Source organism: Manis pentadactyla, chromosome 4 (genome assembly GCF_030020395.1).
Source record: "Manis pentadactyla isolate mManPen7 chromosome 4, mManPen7.hap1, whole genome shotgun sequence".
Lineage (NCBI taxonomy): Eukaryota > Metazoa > Chordata > Mammalia > Pholidota > Manidae > Manis > Manis pentadactyla.
In genome coordinates this window covers 55330092-55356787 of record NC_080022.1, presented here as the reverse complement: position 1 = coordinate 55356787, position 26696 = coordinate 55330092, and the positions used below count along the sequence as shown (strand labels likewise).

At 37.6% G+C, this 26696-nt stretch overlaps 1 protein-coding gene across 9 annotated transcripts in view; it reads right to left on the bottom strand.

Moving 5' to 3' along the window:
* SGIP1 (SH3GL interacting endocytic adaptor 1) overlaps nucleotides 1-26696 on the bottom strand; it is a 190060-nt gene that overhangs the window by 117406 nt on the left and 45958 nt on the right. For 4 of the 9 annotated variants that reach the window (XM_057500292.1, XM_057500293.1, XM_057500294.1 and 1 more), the window contains exon 1: nucleotides 11533-13870. The exons of 2 other annotated variants lie outside the window; for them this stretch is intronic. In XM_057500292.1, coding sequence (XP_057356275.1) covers nucleotides 11533-11572 — 40 coding nt within the window. In that variant the 5' untranslated portion in view covers nucleotides 11573-13870. Of the gene's footprint in view, nucleotides 1-11532; nucleotides 13873-26696 lie in introns of those variants that run through there. 3 more of the 9 variants (XM_057500296.1, XM_057500297.1, XM_057500298.1) reach the window with 2 other exon arrangements.

Sequence of the window (26696 nt, the reverse complement as noted above, 5' to 3'; positions counted from 1 at the left end):
ATATATGTATATATATATTTTGTGAGGGCATCTCTCATATTTATTGATCAAATAGTTGTTAACCACAATAAATTTCTGTATAGGGGGGTCAATACTCAATGCACAATCATTAATCCACCCCAAGCCTAATTTTCGTCAGTCTCCAATCTTCTGATCCATAATGAACAAATTCTTACATGGAGCACAAATTCTTACATAGTGAATAAGTTACATGGTGAACAGTGCAAGGGCAGTCATCACAGAAGCTTTCGGTTTTGTTCATGCATTATGAACTATACACAGTCAGTTCAAATATGAATATTCATTTGATTTTTAAACTTGATTTATATGTGGATACCACATTTCTCTATTATTATTATTTTTAATAAAATGCTGAAGTAGGTAGATACGAGATAAAGGTAGAAAACAGAGTTTAGTGTTGTAAGAGAGCAAATGTAGATGATCAGGTGTGTGCCTGTAGACTATGTGTTAATCCGAGCTAGACGAGGGCAATAAACATCCATGTATGCAGAAGATTTCTCTCAGAATGGGGGGGTGAGGTTCTAAGCCTCACCTCTGTTGATCCCCAATTTCTCACCTGATGACCCCCCTGCGACTGTGCCTGTCTTAGGTTGTTCCTCCCTTGAGGAATCTTACCCGTCTCTGGCTAACCAGTCATCTTCCTGGGCCATACAGGGAAATGTTAAGTTGGTAAGTGAGAGAGAAGCCTTATAAAAAATTTAATTTTTAAATTAAAATATTTAAAGAAATTCTTCAAAAGAGAGCACTGACAGTCAAAAATCTTATAGGACTAACAAGTTAAAGACACTATATCTAATAATCTAGTATGCTTAGAAAGCACTATAGCCAATGACTTTCCACTTCCGACTTTAGAAGTCCATGAAAATTTTAAAGCCAGTTTCTACAATATGATTGCTTTTAAGCCAGCTTTTAGGTGAAGAATGTGCACAACAGCACATTGAAAAGTTCAATTTATCCCCAAACACATATCAGAGATAAAACTACTAGGTATCATTTATTAAGCATGTAGAATGTTTCAGGAAATACATCAGGAACTTATCTTGGCCTAACACAGCCTTATAAGGTGTGAGCTTTTACTGAACTGATTATATACCATTAGGCATGAGAAGTCATTGGTGCCAGGTAGGAACTGGCAGGCCACATTTCATAGTCCCCTCTGCCTGACTCCAGACGCATTGTCTCCATGTCTTTAGAATGATCATTTGTTGCTCATAGCAATTCATTTTTCCCTCTTATTTAAAAAAAAGGCTTCATTTTTTTTTTTAAAAATGAAATATATTTTTAGGAAAATTGGGCTGCACATTTCTTAAATACAAAGACTATATTTTTCATGTTTAAATCTTTGTATGCTGCCCAGTAAACATTAAGGAGACCCAGTAGATGTTTGTGAAATGGATTATTTTTGTCACAAAGGTAAATTTTCAGCTGGAGTCTTCATCAGCCTGGAGGGTTACTCAAAGGTGAATCACACGTAATGGAATTACTTATTTTCTGCAGGAACCCAGGCCAAACATTTGGTCTCAGTAATAAAAAACAGGCAAATTTAATTGCCCTGGGCATAATGCCGCATATCAACAGCAACTCTAGACTGGCAATATCTCTTCATGTTGATGGTCACTGTATTTCTGTCAGGGAAGATTAAGATGGTTTGCATATTAGCTCTTCTAAATTTTACATACAGGTACTATAAGCTAATTCAGATTCTTTGTCATAAGAAGGTCTTACAGAAAGATATAAGATGAGTTAAGATGGAGGTCAGTTTCTCCCATGATTTCTTAATGATAATTATGATTTCCAGTACCTAGACTCCTTCCTGATATGGGAGATGCTTAATAAAGGTGAATACCAGGATATATGAAAAGTCAAGTTAGTGTTTAGTTGCACCTGATACATGGTAGTCACTCAACAAGTACTTGTTGGTTGTTCTACATATTTGTAATTCTAAACAAAACTTTTCAAAATTGGTGGGCATGTGCTTTTTGGTCTGACTGCTTTACCTCCATTTTTATGTGACTCAAAGGAAATCCAGGGGATCTTCATACTTAGAAAGCACAAAGCCTCATTACAAGATGGTACCCCATCATTGTGAGCTGAACCTGTTGGGGAAAATGTGCATCTTAACGATATATTCCATTAGCACTGGATTGCCAAAGGGCCTCATATGGATGGCACCATGAAACTCAGATTTGATATATGGGAGCTCATGTTCGTGCATTAAAATAGAGATTGCTAGAAGGTAATTAAGAACTCAAAGGAGCTAAAAATATTAATGACTCTTTATTTTTTTAAAAAAAGGAATATCTGAACTTTTGGTGACATGGAAGAAAATATTAAGGCAAAGATAGTCATGGAACAGGTTTGCTATGCCATTATTAATGTAATGAAGGAGCTGAGTGGAATTAGGAAGAATTTAAGGAGGTGAACAGCTTCTATTAAGCTTTGACTATAATAGCAGATCCATGGGAAGCATATATGTTTGTAAAGAGGTGTGAGATCCCAAAGACTTGGGTTCAAATCTCATTCTCATCACCTCCTGGGGAAAATGACTTAAAACTCTGAGTCTCGGTTTCCTTAGTTATCTATCATAAAAGGTTTTTGCAATGTTTAAATGGATATAAAAGCTCTATATGACACCAAAACCATATTGTGCATCGCACTTTTCTTGCAGTTTTGGAAGTTATAACGCATCAAGGAATCAGCTATTTTAACTGATTACATAAGAGTATAATGCCTGATTGCAGCACCTACAGCATGTGCTATTTCTTTAGAAATAAACATACAACCTCAAAATTGGAAAACAATCAAAAATTCAAAATCTCAAGCTTTCCTTGGTTACAGCTACAATAACAAAACTGAACTTGGTCTCAGGAATGTAATTATCTAACATCTATCATGAAAGATAAGTGGGGATTAAAAGACTCGTAGTAAGAAATACAACTATGTCCTGTAGTAGCAGGAAAATCCAGCATTGATGAAGCCTTTACTATGTGCAAGATTATTATAAACCTTAATTAGCTGGTCTTCCCAGCATGCTTTGAAAGTAAATCAGTGTTACTTGACTTCGCGGCATATAGAATTTGTAGTTTCCTGTTCTCTCCCTGGTAGAGAGACACAAATGCTCTGCTTATAGAATAACACTTCAAACACTAGTGAAATTAATTTCACCTGTTCCATGGGAATTGTGTTCTGTAAAATGGTTTCCCTCTTGTTCGCTCTTTCTCTCCCTCATTCTCTCTCCTCACACTGATTGATTTTTTTTCTCTCTTTCATGTCCAGTCTCTCCCCAGCCTGACACTGACATGTAGACAGGATTGACGTTAATGGTCCTGCTCAGAAGGACTCTGGTTTTCAGGCATAAACAGAAAAATTCAATTGAATAGTAATTCACCAAGTCTCATTTGCAAATCACTCCAGTTTCAACAAGAAAATAAATCCCAAAGAAAGCAAAACTGGACAGAACCAGAAAAGCTTTTCATACGCCGTTGCCTTTTTATATTTCATCCAGAGAAGGAACAAGTTCCTTGGTAACATCTCTAAATTGTTTCTACATGTACCATTTAGTGCTTTGAGTTAAATTCTTGAAGGGTGAATCAAAAAAGAAAGCTGGACCACATCCTGCATAAAATTCTTTTGGTTTAATTCTAATCTAGTATGTGGCGGCACAGAGGTAGACAACAGGAATGGAGATTTACACAGCACTGCTGACCCTACACACCATGGGCTGTATCAACCAACTTTAGGAAGAATCCATGAAGTCTACTTCTAACACAGAATGGAAATGGTTTAAAAAGTTAAAAATACATAAACATGGAGTTATTTTTTTAAAAGATCAGTTGTGAGATAAACATACACAAAAAAATAATAGGTTCAAAAGGGAACTAAATACAGAATTTAGCTCTGAGCTATTTTGGGAGGTTTTAAAGTCCAGTGGGATGAATGTGGATTGATCTTGTTTGCAAGATTTATCTTGCAAACTATCTATCTTGCATGTATGTATTTACTTATCTGTCCTCCATCCATCCATCCTTCTACCCACCCAGACACTATCCATCCTTTAGCTATAAATCCCTGTAGATAATGAAGTTCAATATCATGAAATTTGTACTGGTGGATAACATAAATCTATGAAGTTTGCAATGAGACCCTGCTCTCTCTTAGTCTATTTGCATTGGAGGTAGAAAAATACCAAGTTAACTTTCTTGGAAAATCAATCCTTGGTAGGCTTGTAGACTTATTAAGCCATCCTCTCAACATCTTCTTAGGCTAAGTGGCCATCTCATTATTCCCTGTCTCTATCTGCAGATCTCCTATTCATAATTTATATTCATGTTTATTGCTGTAGTAATGGTTCTCTGATTCTAGGTTCTCATAATTTCTTTTGATGTTTAATTTTGCTCAGAATGGTAATTTTTGCTATTATTGGTCAGTATGCTTTTCATCAATCTTCCATTATTGGGCAGCTTTTTATTCTAGCCTTTTATTCAATGCCTGGAGTCATGCAAACTCCAGAGTTTGGGGATCATGATCAGAAGATCTTATTTTCTCATTCAGTGGTTGATAGAATAGGAACTTGTTGAACATATATCATGTGCCAGTGACTATTCTGGGCTAAAGATACAGTATCTAATATTGCCCTTGAATTATGTGAGATCAGAGATCAGTTATTAAAACCCTAAAATACCACCTTTCAATGAAGTAACTGTCACCCACTTTAGCTTCTTCTTATCTACTCAGCCATGGGACACATATGCACAATTATGTGGTGTTTCAGGTGAGGAGTGACATGAGAGAAGGAGGTCAGGAACCAGATCATGCTGGTTCTTAAAGGTCAAGTTAAGGTCTTTACATTTAAGTACAATGGGCAGTCACTTAAAGCATTTGAGCAAGAAAGTAACATAATCTAAATACTTTTTTTTCCCACCATCAAGTTCTATTACCTAGTACCAGAAAGCTCCAAAAGTAATTACACTTTTTAACGTTACTATGATATGCTAAATAAAGTCTTTTCTATCACCAAAAGACAAAATTACATTAAGTATTGTTTTAGTGTTAAATATAGTTTGCTATATTTACTATTTGAATGCAGCATTTGAATTAGGTTCCATATAGAAACTCTCTAACCAAAATAGTTTACCAGAACATGAGAATACCTAATTTCTTACCACTTAAACATTCACCACTTGTGACAGTGTGTAAATATACCAATTTTGACAATTCTAATTGATATTTAAACTAATTAAGAACCTTCCATTTAAACCCCCATACTCAAACTCCTCAACAGAGTTTTGTTATGTTTGCAGGCAGCCCCCAAGTCAGATCCTAGCTTTACCAGTAAAGTCTGTATGACGTTGAAAAAATCAGTTAATCTTTCAAGAATTCAGCTTCCTGAACTTTGAAATACCTGCTTCCCATGACTATTGTATTAACTGAGAAAAGGGATTTGGATATATTAATAAAATGCTACCCAAGCAAAAGTAGTTTCATTCATTCATTCATTCTTTTCATTTTAATTGAGGTTGAAAGATAGTAAACTGTGGAAATACATGGGAGGAAAATCACTTCCCCTCACAACTACCTGGGGGTATATTTTCGAATTTCTTCTGTTGCATATGTGAACTCTAAGATTCTATAACATGTTGCTTAATTCTCAACAATCTAGCAAGGTAATGACAAATGTTCATGCAAGGCATAGATCATCTAAAGCTGAACTTCCTCCCAAACCAGTTCCTTTGCCAAGGGTTCCCTCTCCAAATAAAGTCATGCCATCATCCCTAAGGTGCTCCATCCAGAAACCTAAGAAGCACATTTGACTCTTCCTTCTCTGCTTCTCCACAGCCAGTCCCTCAGGGAGTGTGGTTAGCTTGCCTTCTTTTCCAGTATAGTGACCCTGGCTCCCTCCATCTCATAAAGCTGTCACTTTCAAGACATGGTCTCTAAGATTTCCATGGGAAGGGAATGAGAACATGGGAAAGTTACATCAGCTATGTCACCACCTCAGCCAGGAAGAGGCAGAGCTCTGTCTATATACCATTGGCCAGAAGGAGTTTGGCTTAAATACCATATGGCCTTACCCAGATAGAAGAGATGCTAGAAAACTGAGTCCCTGGCTGTGAAGCCACCCCCAGCAACAGTCTGCCCTGTGGAAGGGAAGCGTGGGTCTTCAGAATTCAACTAGTTGTCTGTTCCAATCCAGGCCTGGGTGAACCATATCCCCCACTATCACTTCTCTGCAGCCATTAGCTCTAGTCCCACATAATTCACTGGTTCTTTCACTTGGTAGTTGTGTTACTGTGAATAAATTTATATCTCTCTCAGTCTCAGTATCTTATCCATAAAAACGGATCTTGTTTCATAGGAGTGCCATGAAAACTAAATAAATCATGCTTATATAATGTGCTTAGCAAAATGAATAGCTTGTTACAATTAGTATTTACCAGAAATTGAGTCTGAGTATAAAACTGACCCCAGGACAAATCTTAAAATTGTTGGATTAAAAAAACTCTATACTATGGTTTTCTGAATTACCTTTTTCCTCTAAAGATAATGGTTGAAGACTTTGGTGGTTTTTGTTTCCTTCCCTCTAATCCCTAACTCACAATTTAAGCAAAAAATTCTTGTTCTTATAAGGGGGTTAATCATCTTCCATTAAAGGACTAAAAAGGGGAAATGGCATGGCACAACTGATAGGCAATTAAATTACAGAATACCAGGACAGAGAGTAACACCTGGTTTGGTAATAGAGGAGCAAAACTGAGGTCCAGAGAGATTAAAGCAACAGGCTACAGCCCCTCAGAAAATTATAGAGGGAGCTGAACTCAAATCTTTATCCTTTACTTCAGTCCAAGATACTTTACCATGTTGTTTCATTAAATGTGAATGGGTATATATATGTGTGTGTATGCATTAAATGAATAAATAATAATATAAAAATGTAAATATCAAAATATTGTAACAACTTGGTATGGTGATAGCTGGTACCTAGAATTATCATGTATATAAATGTTGAATCGCTGCGTTGTACACCTGAAACTAATGTAATGTGGTACTGTTGTCAACTACCCTTCAATAAAAAAAAAAAAAATGTAAATAAATAAATGAATAAATAAATATATATATATATAGAGAGAGAGAGAGAGAGAGAGAGAATGAAAGAGAACATATACTGTATGTCTATCTTCTCTAGTGCTCTAGAATACCATGTAGTTTTAGGTTTGAGTATGGTTTTTGTTTCTACTTCTATGCTAAATATATCCCATTACTTTCCAAATGTCCAGGACATGAACTCCTATTTGGCTGAAAAGCATTACCCCAACAATCTGAATCGCATTTCCAGTGACACGAATGCCTTTTTTAGCTGACATTTGGCTTAGCATTTTGATTAAATTTTCTGTTAAGGACTCTAAAAAGACTTTTCAATTTATGAGACTATAACCTCCAAGGCAGAAGGAAAGTAAAAGGTGACTTTAGTAATGATAAAAAATGAAACAAAACAGAAAAAAGTCATTAGAAATGCCAAAACCCAAATGTTGAATCTGAATTAAGCTAATTGTGTGCTATTTTCCACAAATGTATTTTGTTCTTCCTGGAACAGTCACATTTACAAGAGAAACCGTACACTTAATTCAATAGTTTGCTAGCATCATAGTCAGGCTGCCCCAGATGTCTCCTCTGAAATTCCTTTGAAAACCCAGCACTAGCTCTAGTTTATTCCTTTTTATAGCCCCTCTAAACATATACACACACCTTGCTCACCTCGCCATTTGGTTTAAGTAGAGCCTACCTTGATGATTTCAGTGGAATTCAATCTGCTCTGAAGTTACTAGGAAACAGAACATCTTACTTAGTGTGGTGTTTAGGACCCAGTCTCTCATAGTTCTCTAGTTTTATCTGTTACTATTACTCTTTCAACACTCTGCTCTTTTTGCAACAAAAAGAAAATTCTCCTGCTCTCCTTATTCTTCTTATTCCCTAATCCTGTTCATTTGTGGCCTAGGTATTAGCTTATGTGTGGAGGACTTTGGATAACATTCTCTTCAAACCATAACCATGGAAACCCTCATCCTTAAACTGGCTCAGAAATGCCCCACCACATCTGTAGGATGTTTTCCTTCAGAATTATGTTTTCCCCCTTGGGTTCTTTCAAACTTCACTTAAGAATTCACTCTAGAATTTATTAAATCTTGTCTCATATTACAGTTTACAATGTCTTTATTCTTTTAGATTTTAAGTTTCTTGAGGACAGGACCCACTTCTCATTCATCTTGTGTCCCATCAGTGAACCTAATTCAGTGCCCTGAACACACAAGATAGTTCACATTCAGTAAATTGAGAAAAGGGTTCAAAACTAGGCAAAGGTTCAAGTGTCAAAAGTTACCCGTTCCATCGTTCCTGGGTATCAGTGACCAACCAGGAGCTCCCAAGTTAAGACTTCTTCTGTCACTGAGAAAAGAATGTCCACTAAATATTTACTTTCGAATCATTACTTACACTGGAGCAGGCATCATAAATACAGCCAACATCCTAAAACTACAGCAAAGCAAATGAAGAAATAGAAGATGAAAGAAGGTGTCACACTTGTGTGTATAAGTGTGTATACACAAATAAAGTGTACTAACACTTGTGTATACAACACAGAAGAGAACCTCAGATTCTCCCTTAGGGCCTGTTCCCTCTTGTTTCAAAGGCAGAGATAACAACCTTATTAATCTCTTTTTTCCACACCTGGCGGATAGCAGTCAAGTAGAATGGGTCAAATACACAAAGTTAAACATAAGTAGTGATGACAGTTGCCAGGGAGGTAATGAGAGATCACACTCTTCAGAAAATGAGAGGGCTTTTATCTTTGGACTACCAGCCCAATGCGTAACAGTGCCTGAAAGCTTTGTTGAATTTTAGCACAGGGCATTAACTGGTATGCTAAACTGTGATAAAAATAAAAAGCACTTCTAAAATGTTTTAAGAAGTCACGAAATGTTATTTTTCACCATCAAAAAATGGGTTAAATTATGTTTGATGATCTTTGCTTAAGAAATATAAGCAACATAAGAATATTTATATTTAAGAATATATATTAAGTATACATTAGATATCGCAAATTCATATAAATAGAGCATGAAAACTAATTTTTGATATTTCTAAAAATGTAATGCATATTTTTATATTGTATTACATATGTAATACATATTACACTTTACATATATTATACATAAAAATTATATTCTTTTCTCAGAAAATTAAATTCTGTGGAACAAGACTAGCTAACCATAAGCTAGCATTTATTAAAGTTCACCATATACTTTTTGTGCATTATCTCATTAAAACTCACAGCATGACACTGTTATGTGGGTCTAATCATCTCTACTTTGCAAATGAGGAACACTTCTCAGAGAAGTTCCACAATTTGCCAACACAGCGTAGATATGAGTGATGAACCTGGCGTCACATTCAGCCTTGTCAGAGCCCAAGGCCCAGGCTTTTGCCCCGTTATGTGCATGTCTGCTGGGTGGCTGAGGAGAGCGGTGGTGCACACAGTGCCCTGACCATGCACTTGCTGACTCCCTGGTGATCTCATGCTTCCCTAGTCTGCTGGGAATGTCTGCCCTATATAGTGTGCTCCATTCTCTCACTAGCGTTATCATAGAAAAAGAAGTTTATATTTAGGAATATGAAAAGCAATAGCAAGAACTAAGTCAGTGCTGGCATGTGGGAACAATATACTTCCTTTGCCACCAAGTCCTAACCTCTTGAGTAGGCTTTACCTCTGAAGAAACTGAAGAGGTTCATTGGGCATCTTTGTGACAGGATGTCCCCTGGTGGGGGAAGCTTCACTCTAGGCTTTTCAGGACTCCCTTGTGATGGAATAGATGCAGCAACACAGAAGGCAAGGGGGAAAAATGCACCAATTCCATCTCTGAAGTAACAGTTTTTACTCTAGCCTCTTCACTTCAAATGCTCTCAGCCATCAATCACCAGCAAAACCCACCCCACCACTATGGTGCCTCCCCTGCCTCTCAGCTCTGCCCAGCTATAGGCCATGCATGCAACACTTAGCTTGCTGTTTCACATCTGCTTAAGGGTACTCTTAAGTACAGAGCAGTTTTTATTTATAAGTAATGTATATGCAAGGATGCTGGGCTACTAGGTCACTGTGTGTGATAAAACTTCCAAGCCTTGGTCCCTTATCCTCAAGGAATTTGTTATTTGAGGTAACCAAATAGTTAGGATTTTGTTTTTGAAATATGAGAGAATGATCAGGAAAGTTCATGGTTAGAAGAATATTACAAACTCAAGTATGTTTCATCAACAATTAAAATGGAGCTTGGAATGCCTGTTTGGCTTCTTTTGAGAAATAAATGTAATAAAAACCCCATTAAGAGAGAGTATAGTTCACAGCAACTACATGGCTCCAATCCTGTTTCCATCAGGGCATATGCGTTAGGATTCCAGGAAAAACACACTCATGAAAACGGTCTCTCTTTTACTATAGCTGTGGCTCTTAATTTCTTTTTGGTCACAGACTCCATTGAGAATATAAGCTGTGGGTCCTCTCCCCATAAAATATTGCCATGCATATATATCTCCCAAACTGTGTGTACTATTTCTGGGAATTTATAGACTGCCTAGATGTATTACAGACCCAAGTTAAATCCCTTACTCAGTAGGATCTCAATTTTTTTTTGCATTAATGTGTAACAATAGTGTATAATAAATGATCTTGGCTGAGACAGCCCAGCTATGCTAAGCATTATGGTGAATTTCGTCAGATATTAAATGAGTTGCTTAACACTTCAGAAGGAATCACAGCCCGAGTCAGGCTTAGAATTCACAGTGTCTATCTCTGGACCGTCATGATGGATGTCCTGAATTACAGTCAATCAGCCGAGCCCTGGGTTATGTCTCGCTCATGGAGCCTCCCTATTTTTCTTCTGTCTGGTCTAGTTATCCATCTGTTTCTATTACAAATAGCCACAGTGCTTTTGCTGGACCTGCAGCTCTCAAAACTGAGTAGAATATAGAAAAAAAAAAATGAATTATTTCCAAAGCAGAAATAGGAACTAAAGAGCTTGATCATTAGCAATGGTGATGAAAGAAAAAAATAAAAGTTCCTACTGCGTGCTAATTACAGTGCTCGGCCCTCACATATCTTCTCATTTATTCATTAAATCAGTCTTGCTGACATGGTATCATTCACTTGCTCTAAAAGATTACATGATTCATGTAAGACCCCCCCCTGCTTAATAAATTGCACTGATATTTAAATATATTTGTGTATGACTCAAAATCTATTATTTTCCTACTACATAACGCTTTTCAAAGTACCTATTAAAAAAATGAGACCTAATTCCATGCCTGCAGTATCCTGAATTCATCTATGTGTATGAGAGATCTAGAAAGACATAGAAAGATATGCATGGAAGAGAAAAGGTGACCTATAACTCCAAGAATACTCAGGTGAATTCCAGCACTGAGGTCACATGGTCTTGGCTAAGCCACAAGCAATTGAAAACATACCTGCAGGGCTGGGCTGCCATCCAGGAATGTTCGGACTCATTCTGCCTTTTCTCTCAAGATGCGGCTAACTGAACCACAGAGACAATCAGTGGTATCAGGCAGTAATGATGAAACTTCATACCCTTTTTCTATCTACCCTCAGAAGACACCAAATTAGCCTTCACCTGTATTTCCTTCTAGATCAAAAGTAAAAGCCTTTGTGAACTGTCATGGCAAGAATATCAGCTTGTTTTGGCTTTTAAAGAGGCTCTGAGTCATTGTTGGGCTGTGTTTATTACGAGCTCTGGGACACCAGGTAACAGAGCAGCTTTGTGATTATCTAGACTGATCACCTCCCCATCACATCCCACGAAGACACAGTCTGGTCTAATGACCATGGCACCGGTTTCTGTAAATGAATTTCAAGTATCCAGGTTGAAAACAGAGCTGCATTACAATTCTTCAGCGAAATGTTTTAGAAGTGCCGTATCTCTTCAGCCTTCTTTGACAGCTCCCCATTTTCCCCATCTCCTTTTATTTCTCTACCTCTTGGGCAAAGTCACTGTGGTGAGGTGAGCAGCCAGTGTGGCAGCTCTGCCCATGGGGCTCTGCCTGGGAAACTCCTGCCACACAGCAATTGCAGTTTTTGCAATAACTAGTCTGTGAGAGCAGAGAGGAAAGGTACCCACCCCAACCCGGGAACCTGGGAAGAGTCCCATCTGACATGCATAATATGAGTCTCAAAAGATGAGTACTAGTCTAGAGGGAATAAAAACAACAGGATGAGCATTCCAGACTAAGGAAGCCACACAAACATAGGCACAGGAGGATGAAATGGATGGTATGTGCAGAGAACTAAAAGCAATTTGCTATTTGTTACTGCAGCTCATTAAGGAGACAACGGTAGAAGATGGGCAGAAGTTAGTAAGGATTAGGTCATGGGGTGCCCCACATGCTATACTAAGTGACTTGGACTTTGTTCTGTAGATTATTGGGAAGCAAATGCAGGCTTTTAGCAAAGGACTTAGATAGTTGGATTGTATGCAGTAGGAAAGATGACTGAGAAGTGAAGGCTAGAAGCAGGGAGGACCGTTTGGAGACAATCATAACAATAGCCAAGAGATAAGATGAGGACCTAAAATTGGGGATGGAGACAAAAAGAGTGGATTAAAGAATTAATAAGATAAGAGTAGAAAACTCAGTGAATAATGGATGTTGTATTGAAGGGTAGGAAGAACCCCTGATATTTGAATTCACAGTTAGAAGTAAGGGGCTACAGGTGGACCAGGGAAGACTTGACTGTCTCAGATTATACAAACAACCAGCTAACCCATTGCTGGTCCAACATAATAACTCACATTTATGGTTATATACTAGTGATAGTTTTATGAATTAGACATTTATCACACCATATATTCTGATTCTTCCAATTGTTTTATGAGAAAAACATTGTTTTGTCACAGATGAGGAAATGGGTTCAGAGAAAGTTAAATGGACTTGGCCAAGATCACATAACAAAGCAGCAGTAGAGTGAGGTCTCAGACACAGATCTACACCAGAGAGCTAGAAAAGGTTCTTTCTTTTTAAGTTATACTATATAAAATTGTCCATATTTCAGCATTTTGACTATTTTGGCAATTTCAGTGGTTCTACCTAACACTGTGCTGTGTTTTTCAGTGACAGAGCCTCGTCTGAGAGCTCCATGACAGGAAGTGGGCTGCTGCTTCCTTCGTCCTACCAGAAGCTTTCTGTTTCTGTATTCCAGTAGTTTTCTGACACAGACTATCAGGCTATCAGTATGAGATGAAATTCAGAACTGCAGTAACAAATCCAAGGAGTTAATATTATAGTCCTAGTAACTTCTTTGGCTGTAGAGAAATGACCTCCTTTCCCTTTTCAGACATCTCATCATATTTAGCTTACCTTAGAGGTATTTTTCCAGGGACAGATTCTAGCCATCTTCAGGTTCCCATGAAGGTTGAGTAAAATAATAATACATGTGAAGGAGATGCATAAACTGTAGAGTGCTGTCCAACACGTGTTACTGTGTTGTCATTCTTTGGTTGCAATGCAATAAAAAGGAGGAGGACAAAATACTTAGCTCCTTTTCTTATTAAGATATTGGGGAGAATTGGAAAGCAATTGCTTAGATACAGTTCTATCAGAGTTGATAATCATAACCATCTTTAGTATTGCCCTCCTCTTCTCTTTCATTTCTTCCTTCCTTTCTATACCTTACCTTAAATATTTTGCCTAAAAAGATTAGGATTTCCTAATTTATTTCCTGAAAATTTATACCAAGTTTTAACAAAGGGTCTCCCAATGTGTTTCATGGCCCCAGTACAGTGTGGGCTGTAAGATTGGTTCTTATTCTTTTTCACGCAAAACTTTACACTTCAGAAGCTCTATCAGAAGCTATATAGGTGAATATTCTAATTCCAGTCCTTTAGTCTCAGTTTTTAAAATGTTCTCGTTGTATCTTAAACCACTGAGAAAACATTCCTGGCTAATTTTTAAAATGTGAATTTTAAAACTTGTGAGCCTCTTAAGAGAGTCTCAGAATTTAGTCACCCGTAAAGTATGGGATTTGATACATAAATCCTACGTAGGATATAATTTAATATATAAATCCTGTTACACATCCTATATTAGTAAATAAAAGTCTGTAGCTGAGAAGCACCATGAAAGAACTGAAATAAAGCTTTTTCATACATAGTCTGAAAAATCTTTAATGCTTTCTCCTCAAACACTGAACATTTTTCCCTTCTCTTTTTTCCAAGACAAACCATTGGCAGAGAGCATTAGTTTGACATTTATCACGTGTTTCGTGACTCACTCAGACTTCACCTACTCATAAACTGTAAGGTGAACTTTTTCATATCTTTCTTCTGGAATACATTTGTAAGTGGGGAAAAAACAGGCACACACACAAACAGATCCCACTGTTTTCCACAAGTAATAACTACAGCTCATCATGTTATTTCATTTCAGGGAGGTCAGTTTTAATTGAGGGCTTCATTTTGTAACACTTTAAAAAAATTTATATGAAACTTTTTTTAAGTTCTAGGACATTTCTGGTGTTACCACAGCAAAATATTCAAATGTATTACAAATTCTTTCTTAAAGAATCTCTTTTTATACTTTCAGTAATAATGAATAATTTCCAAGGTGAGCAAGGAGAGAGTATGTAAATTCGGAAGTAGTTAAGACAGTTTCTGTTCTACACCTTGGCAACATCAGTTTATCAGTTACTCTCAGCCTGAAACATGGCAGTTGACTCTGGAATTTCAGAACTCAGGAAAGCAGTGTTAATTTGATCAGATGAGAAGGAAAAGCTAGAAGACTTTCATACTGGTGACTTGCACCTGTGAGGCTATGGCTGTTTGGGGCTTTTACACACACTGTTTCATGTGTTCCCCCAAACAAACACTGCAGGGAGGCAGACCACATGGCTGTTCTCAGGAAGAGGAACTGGGGGTTCATAAAACCCAAATCAGAGGTTTTCTGTCAGGGATCAGGCAGGGAGCTTTTAAAATGTTCACATTCCCAGGCCTCAAGCTAGTGCCTTGTAACTCTAGGATTGAAACCAGGGATTTATATATAAAATGCTTCCCAGGTGACTCTGATGCAGTTCTTCCATGGCTCAGTCCCTGGGAAGATCATGTTACATGAGCAAAATTTAGGGGTACTCAAATCCTAAGGCAAGCACCTCTCTACCAGTTTTAAATCCTTCAGATCTATTTGGACTTTTAAATTCTTCTAGAAGAAAATCCCTGGAGTCTGAGAAGCTGAGATTCCAGTTTCTCTGGACCACTGACTCTCAGCTCAATCAAGTCTTTTTTATGTTCACTTGACACTATGAGCTCCCTGATCTGTAAATAAAGGAATTCACAGATATGCCTAGTACCTTGCATCAGGAAAGTGGGGTTTACAGAGAACAGCATCCATGAGCTAGTTAAATATTGCTTTATTAACCTCTTATAAGGAAAAGCTTTCTACAACAGAGTGAAGTTGAACTAGATAAGTATTTTTCAAACTGCATGCATTCATTCTTTAGTGGATCAAAAAATCAATTTCCCGGGTTTTGACACCATTTAAAAAATGACATAGAATAGAAAAGGGAATGCCTGTCTTTTAGGAAGAATAGGCTTTTCAGAACACTGTACTTCTAATCTGTTTATGTATGTATGTGTGTAGCTTGGTCCAATGGAACATATTTTTGTTACTGTGGGGATCAGGGAAAACACTTTTTGAAAACACTGGATTAGGTCATGTAGTTTTCTTCCAATTGTAGATGTTAGAACTCTGTTTGCACACACACACAAACACACTTGATCAAAAATACCACCCCCCATACCAAAAAGAAAAACCTGTGCAAAGAGTGGTCCCTGTGAGTTGTATAAAGAAGCATAAAAGTTGTTTAGCAGAATCTTCTTACTTTCTTTGAGCAGGACCAGCATGTGTGTTCTGAGGGCCATACATTCCCTTTGTGTTCTTAATGAGGAAGCCTTTGCCATGCAAATAGTGTTTGCTATACACTGTCCCAGGAGGCTAGTACTGTAAGTGATCTTTAGAAAGTCAAAGTCATACCACCAAAGTAATTACTGCTTAAAAAAAAAAAAGAAAGAAAAAACACCAAGGAAATGTCAGCAGTATCAACAATTAACATGACAGTTCAATTCAGAAGCATTTAGTGAGCACCATTCCCTATTGCCTGGGCTTGGGAAGCAAAGACAGAGAAATACAAGGAGATATTGACACTTCTCACACTGTCTTGCATTTAGAGGTGTCCCTCCACCATCTCTCCCAGTATCCACATTTGCCAGGGTGGTGGTGGTAGTGATAATTCAGTAGAAGTTAATGAGAAGAAGTGGGGAGGTGGCATACCGGGCAGAGGGGAAAGCATAGATAGGGAGGTGAGAAGTGACATGGTACATGTAAGGGAAAGGAGACTAAAAGAAATTCAGAGCAACCGGAATATAAAGAAAAACCAGGAAAATGAGGTTGAAAGACATAATCAAGGTTATGGCAATTTTACGTCATCTGTTACGTAGTTTGGACTTTACCTGGAGGCAATGGGATGCTGAAGGGTTTTAAGCGGAGGCTGATGTCATCAAACGGGTTGTTTGATAGAAAACTCTGGTGACCACATGGAGGATGGAATTGAGGGGGCAAGACTAGAGGCCTGAAAGCCAAATGGAAGGGACCTTACCACAATCCAAGGGACAGATGGTGATGCTGATGAGAGCTGGATTGGAAAAGAGGAGACAAAATCAAAATGGAAAATTGTGAGCTAAACCTGGCCAGAGCTTATCCCTGAATGGAAGAATGAATGAACTTACAGATTTCTCTTTTAAGTAACTAGGTTAAATAATGGTGCTGATAGACAGTAACTGCAATAGGGGGAGTGAGGACTTGATAATATGGGTGAATGTTGAAACCACAAAGTTGTTCATGTGAAACCTTCATAGGATTGCATATCAATGATACTTTAATAAAAAAAATAATAATGGTAACATGTATTGTGCTGGTGAATCCAGGATATGTGAATACAGGAAAAGAGCAGAATAAGTAAGTTAAAGGTGGAGGTGAGTTCATAAACATGTAAAATTCAAGATGCCAGAGGAATATCCAGCTGGCATTTGGGTGTACTTCTCTGACTCTCAGGAATAAGAATGTCACAATATGAGTAGTGCTTGAACCATCACTGTAGATGAGAGTCAATCCTGAAAGAAGTTTCTGTTTTCAAAAAAACCACATGTGCCATATAACCCTTATTTAAGAAATGAAAGAGCTGAGGCACAGAGAGGTTAAATAACTTTCCCAAGGTTCCACAGTAAGTGGCAGAGTAGAACTCCAAACCAAATCTGACTCCCAGACCTAAACTCTTTTATTTTATGCTACCTCTTGAGAAAAGAGTCAGGAAAAGATCCAGACCCTGGGGTATTGGCATTTGAAAGGTGGATACAGGAGGAAGAGCTATATGCTCTGTCACACTGAAAGACTGGGCAAGTTTTGGAAGCCCTTCAAGTAAAGGAGAATGGTGCAAATGGGACAATGGCGACATGAAGTTCTTTATACAACATCTGAAACATCTTTTGTGGTAAAGCGTAAGAAGGGAACTAAATCTTATTGATCAACTATTGTATATTGGTCATTGTGCTCTAAAAGATGAAATAATCTCAGATAATCCTGACCACTCCACAAAATATGATTAATTACCACTGGCCTTTTATAGATGAGAAAACCCAAACTTAGAGTTAAAAAGCTCACTGAAAAAGAAAGACATGGATGGATTGTATCTGAGCTCATAACTGTTGGACTCTAATGCCCATGTGCTTTCCACTTTCTACTGCACCATGTGGCTTTCTAGTTATGGCATCAGTGAAGGGACCAGACATGCAGAGAGTGGTCACTGGGTCTAAAGAAGACAAAACTTTGAGCAAGTTCAAGTTGGTGATGTGGGTCCCATAATGCCTTTTAAAAATTACTTTTAATAACATTTAAATTCTTCTCACAGAATTACTCTAAAATGCAATTTCCAAAAGGACACTAGTATAATTCCAGCCCAGGCATTCCTGTTGCTACTCAGTGAGTGAAAAGAGGTTTTCATTGTTATGCCTCCTGATGAGCAGCAAAATCCTGAAGCAGGTCTTCCTGTGTTTGGTTTCTTACCTATTCCAAGCTATTTGCCACACTACTGGCAAAGTGGTTCTCAGATCTGGAAATCTGCTCATGTCTTGCCCCTGCCTCAAATCAGGCACTTTTTTCCCTGATAAATCCTTCCCCTGGCATGGTGTACAAGACCATTCCTCAGGACAATCTCATCCACTACCAGGCTTGACCTCCTGCTGCCCCTCTGTGCACTCCATACCCTAGTAATACTCAGTTTCCTGCATCCTCCCTAACAACACATCATTTCAGCCTCTGGTTGCAGAACACACTTGTCTTTCTGCTTTGAATCCCCATTCTCAACAGGTTCAAAAAGCAAAACTCCTACTTGAGTTTCAGTCTAAAACTTAATGACTACCTCCTCTGTAAAGGTCATCTTGGTAGCATTATCTAGCTAGAATTGGTTCCTCTTTCTCTGCTGTAACCATTAGAAGTTGTGAATGTCTTATTATTATTGCCTTATTATTGAAACTACTTCACAAGTTATGACTTTTCATTCTTACGTCTTCTATTTATAGGAAGAGGCCTCTGTGCTTGCTGCCTCTTTGTGTCTCTGGTTTCGAACGGAATGATTGGCAAATAAAACATATTTGATAAACGTCTGAACAAATAAAAGCTATTCAAATCAAAGACAGTTTAAATCTTAGATACAAATTTTTGTCTAAATGTGAGTCATCATCACACAGCTTTGTAATGAGTCTTTTTAAAAAAATTAAATTTCTATAAATTTATTGAAATGAGCCCAAAGGCACAAAGACTGACTATTTAACATGCTGTTCATAAGGCTGAATGTTAAATGCCACTGAAGAAAAGGCAAGCAAAAGCTCACTGAAGCTGGGGAAAGCTGTTTTAAATTTAAAATACCCATTACAATAGAGGCCAATGTGTCAAATCTTGTAAAAGTTCAATCAGCATTCATTGGACCTTAGGTTTTAGTATCCTCTGCCTCTCTGGGCGAAAATGATGGTATCTGGGATAGTTTTTGTGAGGGTTGCTGGGAAAAATCCAGACTCTCTTCAGTGTTAAATTGGAGCTCACCAGGTTGAAAATAGATCCCAAGTGTCCAGTTCCCTGAAAGACAGGATCAGCCATTCAGCGCCAGGAAACTCCAGGAGAGGACAACGTCCTTCAAAAGACCTCAGAGTCTCCTTGCTACAGGTGCCAAAAGTTGTTTTAGTGTTTGCACAATCCTCACACCGTAATATCTTGCACATTTTCCTCATATGCTCAAAATCAAGAGGGCAGCAATTAATCAGCACAAATATTCTTGTAGTTAAGTAAGATTCATACAATGAAAGTCCACCTCTTTATACTGTAAATTCAGACTTGGAAAGAAGACAAATGAGGATTTGGAGAGAAAGCAGGGCTTTGTAAAAAGCATCCTGGGAGGAGAATCAGGATACCAGGATTTTGTTTCAGTTCTGCCTCTAATTTGCTATGAATTTTTAGGGAAGCCACTTGAGCCCTGTCAGCCTGATTCACTTACACGGTCTAGACTTGCACATGTCACTAAACTCCATTAAGTCCCAACTTCTTCAGGCTTAAAAATTAGGCTGATCACACACACCTTATGGACTATCATGAGAAATAAATGAGATAACATGGATAATACCTGTTCCCAAATGCCCTAGGGGAACAGGTTCCCAAACTCATTTGATGTCTAAGTATTATTTTCACAGAATAGAAATACCTAACAGCTCCATTCATTACATAGTTAGGTACAAATAACTTGAGTACTTGTTGTCCTTAACAAGTTAGTAATTGTATGAAAAAATGATACACATAAATTGAAAGAAAAAAATTAATAAATTTATAATATTTATAAATATTATGAAAAAAGAAAAACTCAAGAGAACCCACAATTACTTAATAATAAGGATGTATGTACTTGTTTGGCCCTGCACAGAACACTGCCTTTTCCATTTCCTGTTCTACATGGATTTTTATCCTATTCTTGCTTTTCATCACAGTAACCACCTAAAATCCAGCTTTGCAAAGATCTGATGTCACCTGAAGGAATCTGAAGGAAAGTAGCATGGTTGAAAGAAGGCAGTACCTTAAGCTCATTAAGTCTCTGACAGATAATTACTCTTTCCCTTGAAAATTTAAAGTATCCCATGGCCTCTACGGTACTTGGGGGTACCTTGAGACACAGTTCGGGAGCTATGGTCCTAGCACATAGTAGGTACTCAGGAGGGATCTGAGCTAGATTAATGATCTCTTTCGGACAAATACTTCTATGCTTTGTTAGTTTTTTTATTGCTTTTCTTATACTAGTCTGGATAGAGTTCGTGTAAAGAAAAGAAATTTAAATCACTTATTTTACCCTTTCTTCTGGATTAAAAGTCACCTTTATCATCAAAACAAGTCATTGGCACCAGCAGATTTTCAGTATGTATTAATTATTGCAAAATGGGGAAATATCTTTAAAAATATACATACACCCAGGAGAACTTACTTTCCCCAACACTGGCCAGTAGTAATCCTTGTTTGCTCAAACTACAAAGGAATTGAAAAATCTGTTCACCATTTGCCAGCTGCATATGGCACTACTTTTTAAGGAATGTGGTATTTAAATGCAAAAATACTCAATTCGGGGAATTTTTACTCATGAAAAATAAAAGCATTTCAACAAGCCTGTGAGTCATGCTTAGATGAGTGAAGGTGGGGGAAGAAACAAAATATTAATGCATAACATTTCTTTTATTTGGCACGGACAGAGGATATGGTAACTAGAAAAATTCCATACCGTGAAAAGGAGAATTAGCACATAAATGCTGACTCTGGGGCTCCATCTTGTGTTAGTGGCAACTTACTGTTAATGGCTTTCTAAAGGGTTAATGCTAAGAAGGATTCTGAGGCAAAACTTGGGCTGTTCAAAAAACTGAGTGCCACGATCTGCTAGTGATGTCTGTCATAGACTCAGGAGCAGAGACTGGCAGCATTCATGCCTGCCTTGCATTTGCCATTTCTGGCTCAAATACAGAGAACTCTGAACACCCTCCTTGTCCCATTTTTAAGGGGGGAAAAAGCCAGATCTCATTTTTGCTCACTTATTGTAGCATTTTACATTAAAAATAGAAAATGAAATAACTAACTATAAACCAGGACTCTCTCAAGTTTTAAAGTTCTCAGGCTGATAGAACGTTGGGTCAACAGCTTTCTGATACAATACAGAGGATTCATGCCAGATAAGGGAGCAAATACATATTTGGAAACAGTCCCCAAAGTGGGGATATTAGGAATTATTAAGAACAGAGTCATGTCAGGTTTAAAAACAACTGAGCATCATTCTCCCCTACTATTCTGAAGGAATAATCCCCTTTATTTGATACTTAATTGCTATAAGACACAGTTGTAATTCCTAAAATGCTCACTGTGGATCTTTTAAGAATCTTTTGAAGGAAGTGTAGATTCACATACTGTTGTAAAAATAATAAAGAGTGAACTGTGTATCCTTCACTCACTTTCCCATTCCAATCGTAAATCTTACAGGACTCTATACAGTATCACAACCAGGACATTGACACAATCCACCCAACTACTGATTTTTACCAGCCTTATGCTGTGTGTAACTGTACTTTTTTAATGTAGTTTTCTAACATCTGTAGATTCTTGTGACTGCCACCACAGTCAAGCTACAGAACAGTTCTATTACAAGGATCCCTTGCACAACTTTTTTTCTTTCCTTTTCTGACTTAAAAAACAGAAATTTATTATTACCTTGCAGTTCTGGAGGCTCTACATGCAAGGTTAAGGCAGAAGCAGGTTTGGATTCTTTCCAAACTCTGTCATTGCATTACTCTCTCCCAGACATAGCCACCTCCCTCTCTCCCCTCTTCCTAAGCCCTGGTAATCACTCATCTCTTTTCCATCTCTATCATGTGGCCATTTCAAGAATATTATATAAGTGGAATCATATAGTGTGTAGCCTTTTGAGATTGGCTTTTTCAGCACTGCATAATTCCCCAAAATCCGTCCAGTTTTGTGTATCAGTAGCTCAATCTTCTTGTCACTGAGTAGGATTCTAGAATCGGGACTCTATCAAATGGTTTAACTACTCACCCTTATCAGAAATGTTATGAATAGGTTAAGAAAGCCAGTGAATGGAAATGCCAAAAATACATTCTTCTTCACACGTAATACCTGACAGTGGAACTTAAGAGTTCACCGATATAGCTTTTATCTTTATCCTCTCATATTTTGTGAGGTTGTGGAAAGTATTCAGAAGGGGTATCTTAAAACCCCTTAGCATGATAAAAATCTGACTAATGGGAACAGCACACAGTGGTGAGAAATAATGTGTTTTAAGCTAAAAGCAGGAAGTGGTGACTTCACTGTGGCCTGTTCTAGGATGGCAAATATGTTTCACTTCCAGTAAAAATTGTGAGCTATTATAGTGGCTGCCTGGAGGGCAGTGGGGAGAATTCAGAGGGAGTCTAGGCTCAGCAGGAGCAGAAGCTCATGGGTTCCTGATGTCTGTCCCAGACACTGGCGGAGATATTGCCACATCTGTGCCTGCTGTTGGTCACCCGTTGTCTTAGAGCTAATGCAAGCCTGCAGCAGTTGAAAGGTCAGCGACCACATTAAAGTATATAAAAACAATGTTGAGGAAATCAGACTGGATGAGTATGTCTCTAACATTGTTCAGACAAGGAGCTCCCAGAAAGCAGGGTGTCCTTGGAAAGTTCATCCCTGCAGTGGGAAAGGATGGCTCAAGCCAGAAACTTCATTACAATCCCCGGATTCCTTTTTATCCCAACTTTACACACACCAATGAAACAGCCTCATACTGAGGAAGAAAGCACTGACCGAAGGAGTTGAAAGTTTTCCCTTCCTTAGTATCTGAGTGTTCGGTATAGTTGTAATGCATTTTATATACCTTATCTCATTAATTCTCACATAATCTTGTGAGGCTGGGTCTTATTATTTATTACCCCCAATCACGGATGAGGACTAGACAAGTTCAGTAACGACACAAGGTAGGGAAAGGAAGCCCTTGGTGTCTGTCCCCACCACCTTATCCTTCTTCCTGGCCTTTTATTTTCATTAAAAAAGTTAATTAACTGGAGTTAAGTTTAACAGACAAATCGCTGGTGAGTCTGGACCACATGATCGACCCCACATTCCTGGAACCTCTCACCTCTGGGCACTAGCAAAATCAAGTGCCTGGAACTCTAAGGTTAAGCACCAAACTAGGTTCATGGAGTCATAAATGAGTTTTCTGAAGCTACTTTGCTTAGTACTGAACCAGCCTTTCTAAGCCACATGCTTCCTTATCACAGTAAAATCACAACACAGATCTCATTATAAATGATATAATTACTGGAAAATAATGGGCTGATTTTTTTTAACACCTATATAAGTTCTTTATAAACATAAAGAACTTATGTTTATGTTACTATAACAGGTCTGATAGATTGGGACAAATTTCCCAATCAGATCTACAAGAGAGTAGTAATAAATAATTTTTGAGGACTAAATAAGCATTAGGATAAGTTTAAATAAGTGTTGAATAAGTTTAATAGGTACAAACCTTTACATTTAAGCAAAAAAAAAAAGTTGCTCTTTTTTTCTTTCACATATGTTGTTTATTTCCATTAGATCATCCCACGAGTACTCTTCCTTCTCACTTCTGGATTTGATAAATAGAGAAGTATTTTTAAATTTCTAAATTTATACTAACATTGCACTTTATAACTTTAAGTTGTGAAGAGGAACACATTCTTGTTATTAGGTAATCATGAATAATATTACTTTATTTCACCTCTTAAGGTATTCACTAAGAAATCATGCAAAGCTTATCAGAATAATTGTTTTATTCTTTAATTTAAGAATGTTACTAGATAAATATTATTTGAAATGTGTTTATATCTCTATATAGAAGAAGAAAAACCAAAGCAATAAAGAGATTAAAAATAATTGGTAAGTTGCATAGCACATAAGAAACAGAACTAGGTCTCACTTGGGGGGTGGGAGGCTGGGGGGTTTGTTTGACCTTGGGTGAAATTCATCGTGTCTAAAAGGTCATGATAGTATTGCATATCCTAAATGACTAAAAGATACTCATAAGGGAACCATGCGCCTAATCAGCCACATTCAGTAGTTAGTGCTATAAACCAATGGACTCCACCAATCCAGGTGAAAAGGGACTAGAACTTTTTGGAGCAAGAGAAACTCATCTGTTGCTGTCGGGAATGCAAAGTGGTATAGTTACTCTGGAAGACAGCTCAGCAGGTTCTTACAAAACCAACATACTTTTACCATATGATCTAGCAATTAAGCTCCATATTTACCCAGTGGAGTTGAAAACTTACAGACATACAAAAACCTGTACACTGATGTTCACAGCAACCTAATTCATAACTGCCAAAACTTGGAAGCAATCAAGATGTCTTCAGTGGGTGAATGGATAAATAACTGGTACATCTAGACAATGGAACATTATTCAGTGCTACAAAGAAATGAGCTACCAAGCTATGAAGACACGGAGAAAACTTAAATTACTAAGTGAAGAAACCAATCTGAAAAGACTACATACTGTATGATTCCTACTATATGACATTCTGGAAAAGGTGAATTCATAGAGATAGTAAAAAGATTAGGGCTTGCCAGGGTTTAGCGGGGAGGGAGAGATGAAGAGGCAGACACAAAGGATTTTTAGGGCAGCGATACTACTCCGTGTGACATACTATTAACGGTGGATACATGTCATTACACATTTGTCCAAATCCATAGAATGTACAACATAAGACCAAACCCTACTGTAAACTATAGGTTTTGAATGGTAATGATGTGTCACTGTGTCAGATATAATGAATGTACCACTATGTTAGGGGATATTGATTGTGGGGGAGGCTACACGTTGTGTGGGGGCTGGGAGGATATGGAAATTCTCTGTGCAAACTTAAAACTTCTCTAAAAATAAAGTTTTATTACAAGGAAAAAAATGTGAACACAACTAGCAAAACATGGGACTTTATCAAAATGGGGTCAAGTAGATTGTGTTCATCACCTAGACATGATCATTCTCACAGGCTTATGTTGAGCCTAAGAATTGTTTTATTGGCCTAAATGAGATACAACTATCTGAAAGAATTTTCCTGTTCAGCAACTGGGCCAAGATTCCTTGAAAGGGAGAATCTGGCATTGTTTGGAAAATGGCTTGACAGGATGCTTCAGGATTTTGGTACCAATCTAGAATGTGGAGAGAGGATCCAAGAGAGAAAGAAGTGTTAGATCTCTCTGACCTCCCTGAGGTGGTATGGTAAACACTCAACTTTAGAGAAAAACTAATGGACATAGAAGATTTCAAGTTACTTTGGGTGCATGATATTAAAATGTCCCCATTGTCTCTAAAAATATTTAGCAAATTTTACATCACTTACTAATGCAGAAGAGTGCATTTTGTGTTGGGGCAGTTTGAAAAGGAGGACAAGTAGGCCATTGACATTTGGGCTACCTTATTTTAAATGTCTTCCTTATTTTAAAAAATATCAGATTTACAGAACACACACTTCAAACCAATATTTCAGATAAAAATTATTTTCTATGTATCCTTCAATTTTATAGAGATTACTAGAGAACTCTGTTATCAAACTAACAGATGTTGATAGGATCCAGTCATTCCTAGGAACACACAAAGAGGATGATATTTGTTGTTATCTTCAAACAGATTAGGATCACCCAAAAGCCCATTTTTTAGGACACCAAAAATGGGGAAAATTTTTTTAAAGAATGGCATTTCTTAAAACAAGTATTGAAATTTTAAAAATTGCTAGAATTTCTTATCGTAATTTGACTGAACAACATCATTTTTATTTTGAATTAGATGTGGTAGTGGAGGGGATATCAAAATATTTACAGTACTTCGTGTCTCTTCAAGTCTTAATCTAATTTCTGTCCTCAAGGAATTTAAAAACTTGAAGGGGAGGTAAAAACAAACAGGAAACAAAAAGAGAGTACATAGTATTCTATTATCACATGGCAAACCATGTTTCTGTCTATAAACACAAAAGAAATTTTATGAGACACTGGACAACAGTTTTACAGGAGAGATGAGACTTAAGTGAGGCCAGGACTTGGTAAGGACTTTGATATTCAGTAGACGTGGAGTTTTAATAGCCATGGAGAGTTTAAATAGCCAGCTATTTCCATGACTTTGGAAGGTGATTCCTTTCTTTACTTATAGGTAATGGTTTAGGACTATGTTGTCAAACATCCTCACTTGATCAGTCTTCAGGGGTGAGGGTCATTAGACATAAAGGAATGTAGCGTCAAGAGAGTGTTTTTCATGGGTGTTTGGGTTTTTACGAAAGGTGTCCTTTAGAAGCTAGGTGGTGGTGAGGCATAAAGTCCCAGTGCAAGTCCAGAGTTCATGGGAAAACCCGTTTTCCTGAATTCATGGGTCAACAGTTTGAATTTGCTTTAAGATCTCTTGACCTTCTAGCCCAGTGTTTAGGGAATTTGTTTTGTTTGTTTTAAGAAAAGAAGAGAAATTGGGATTAATGACA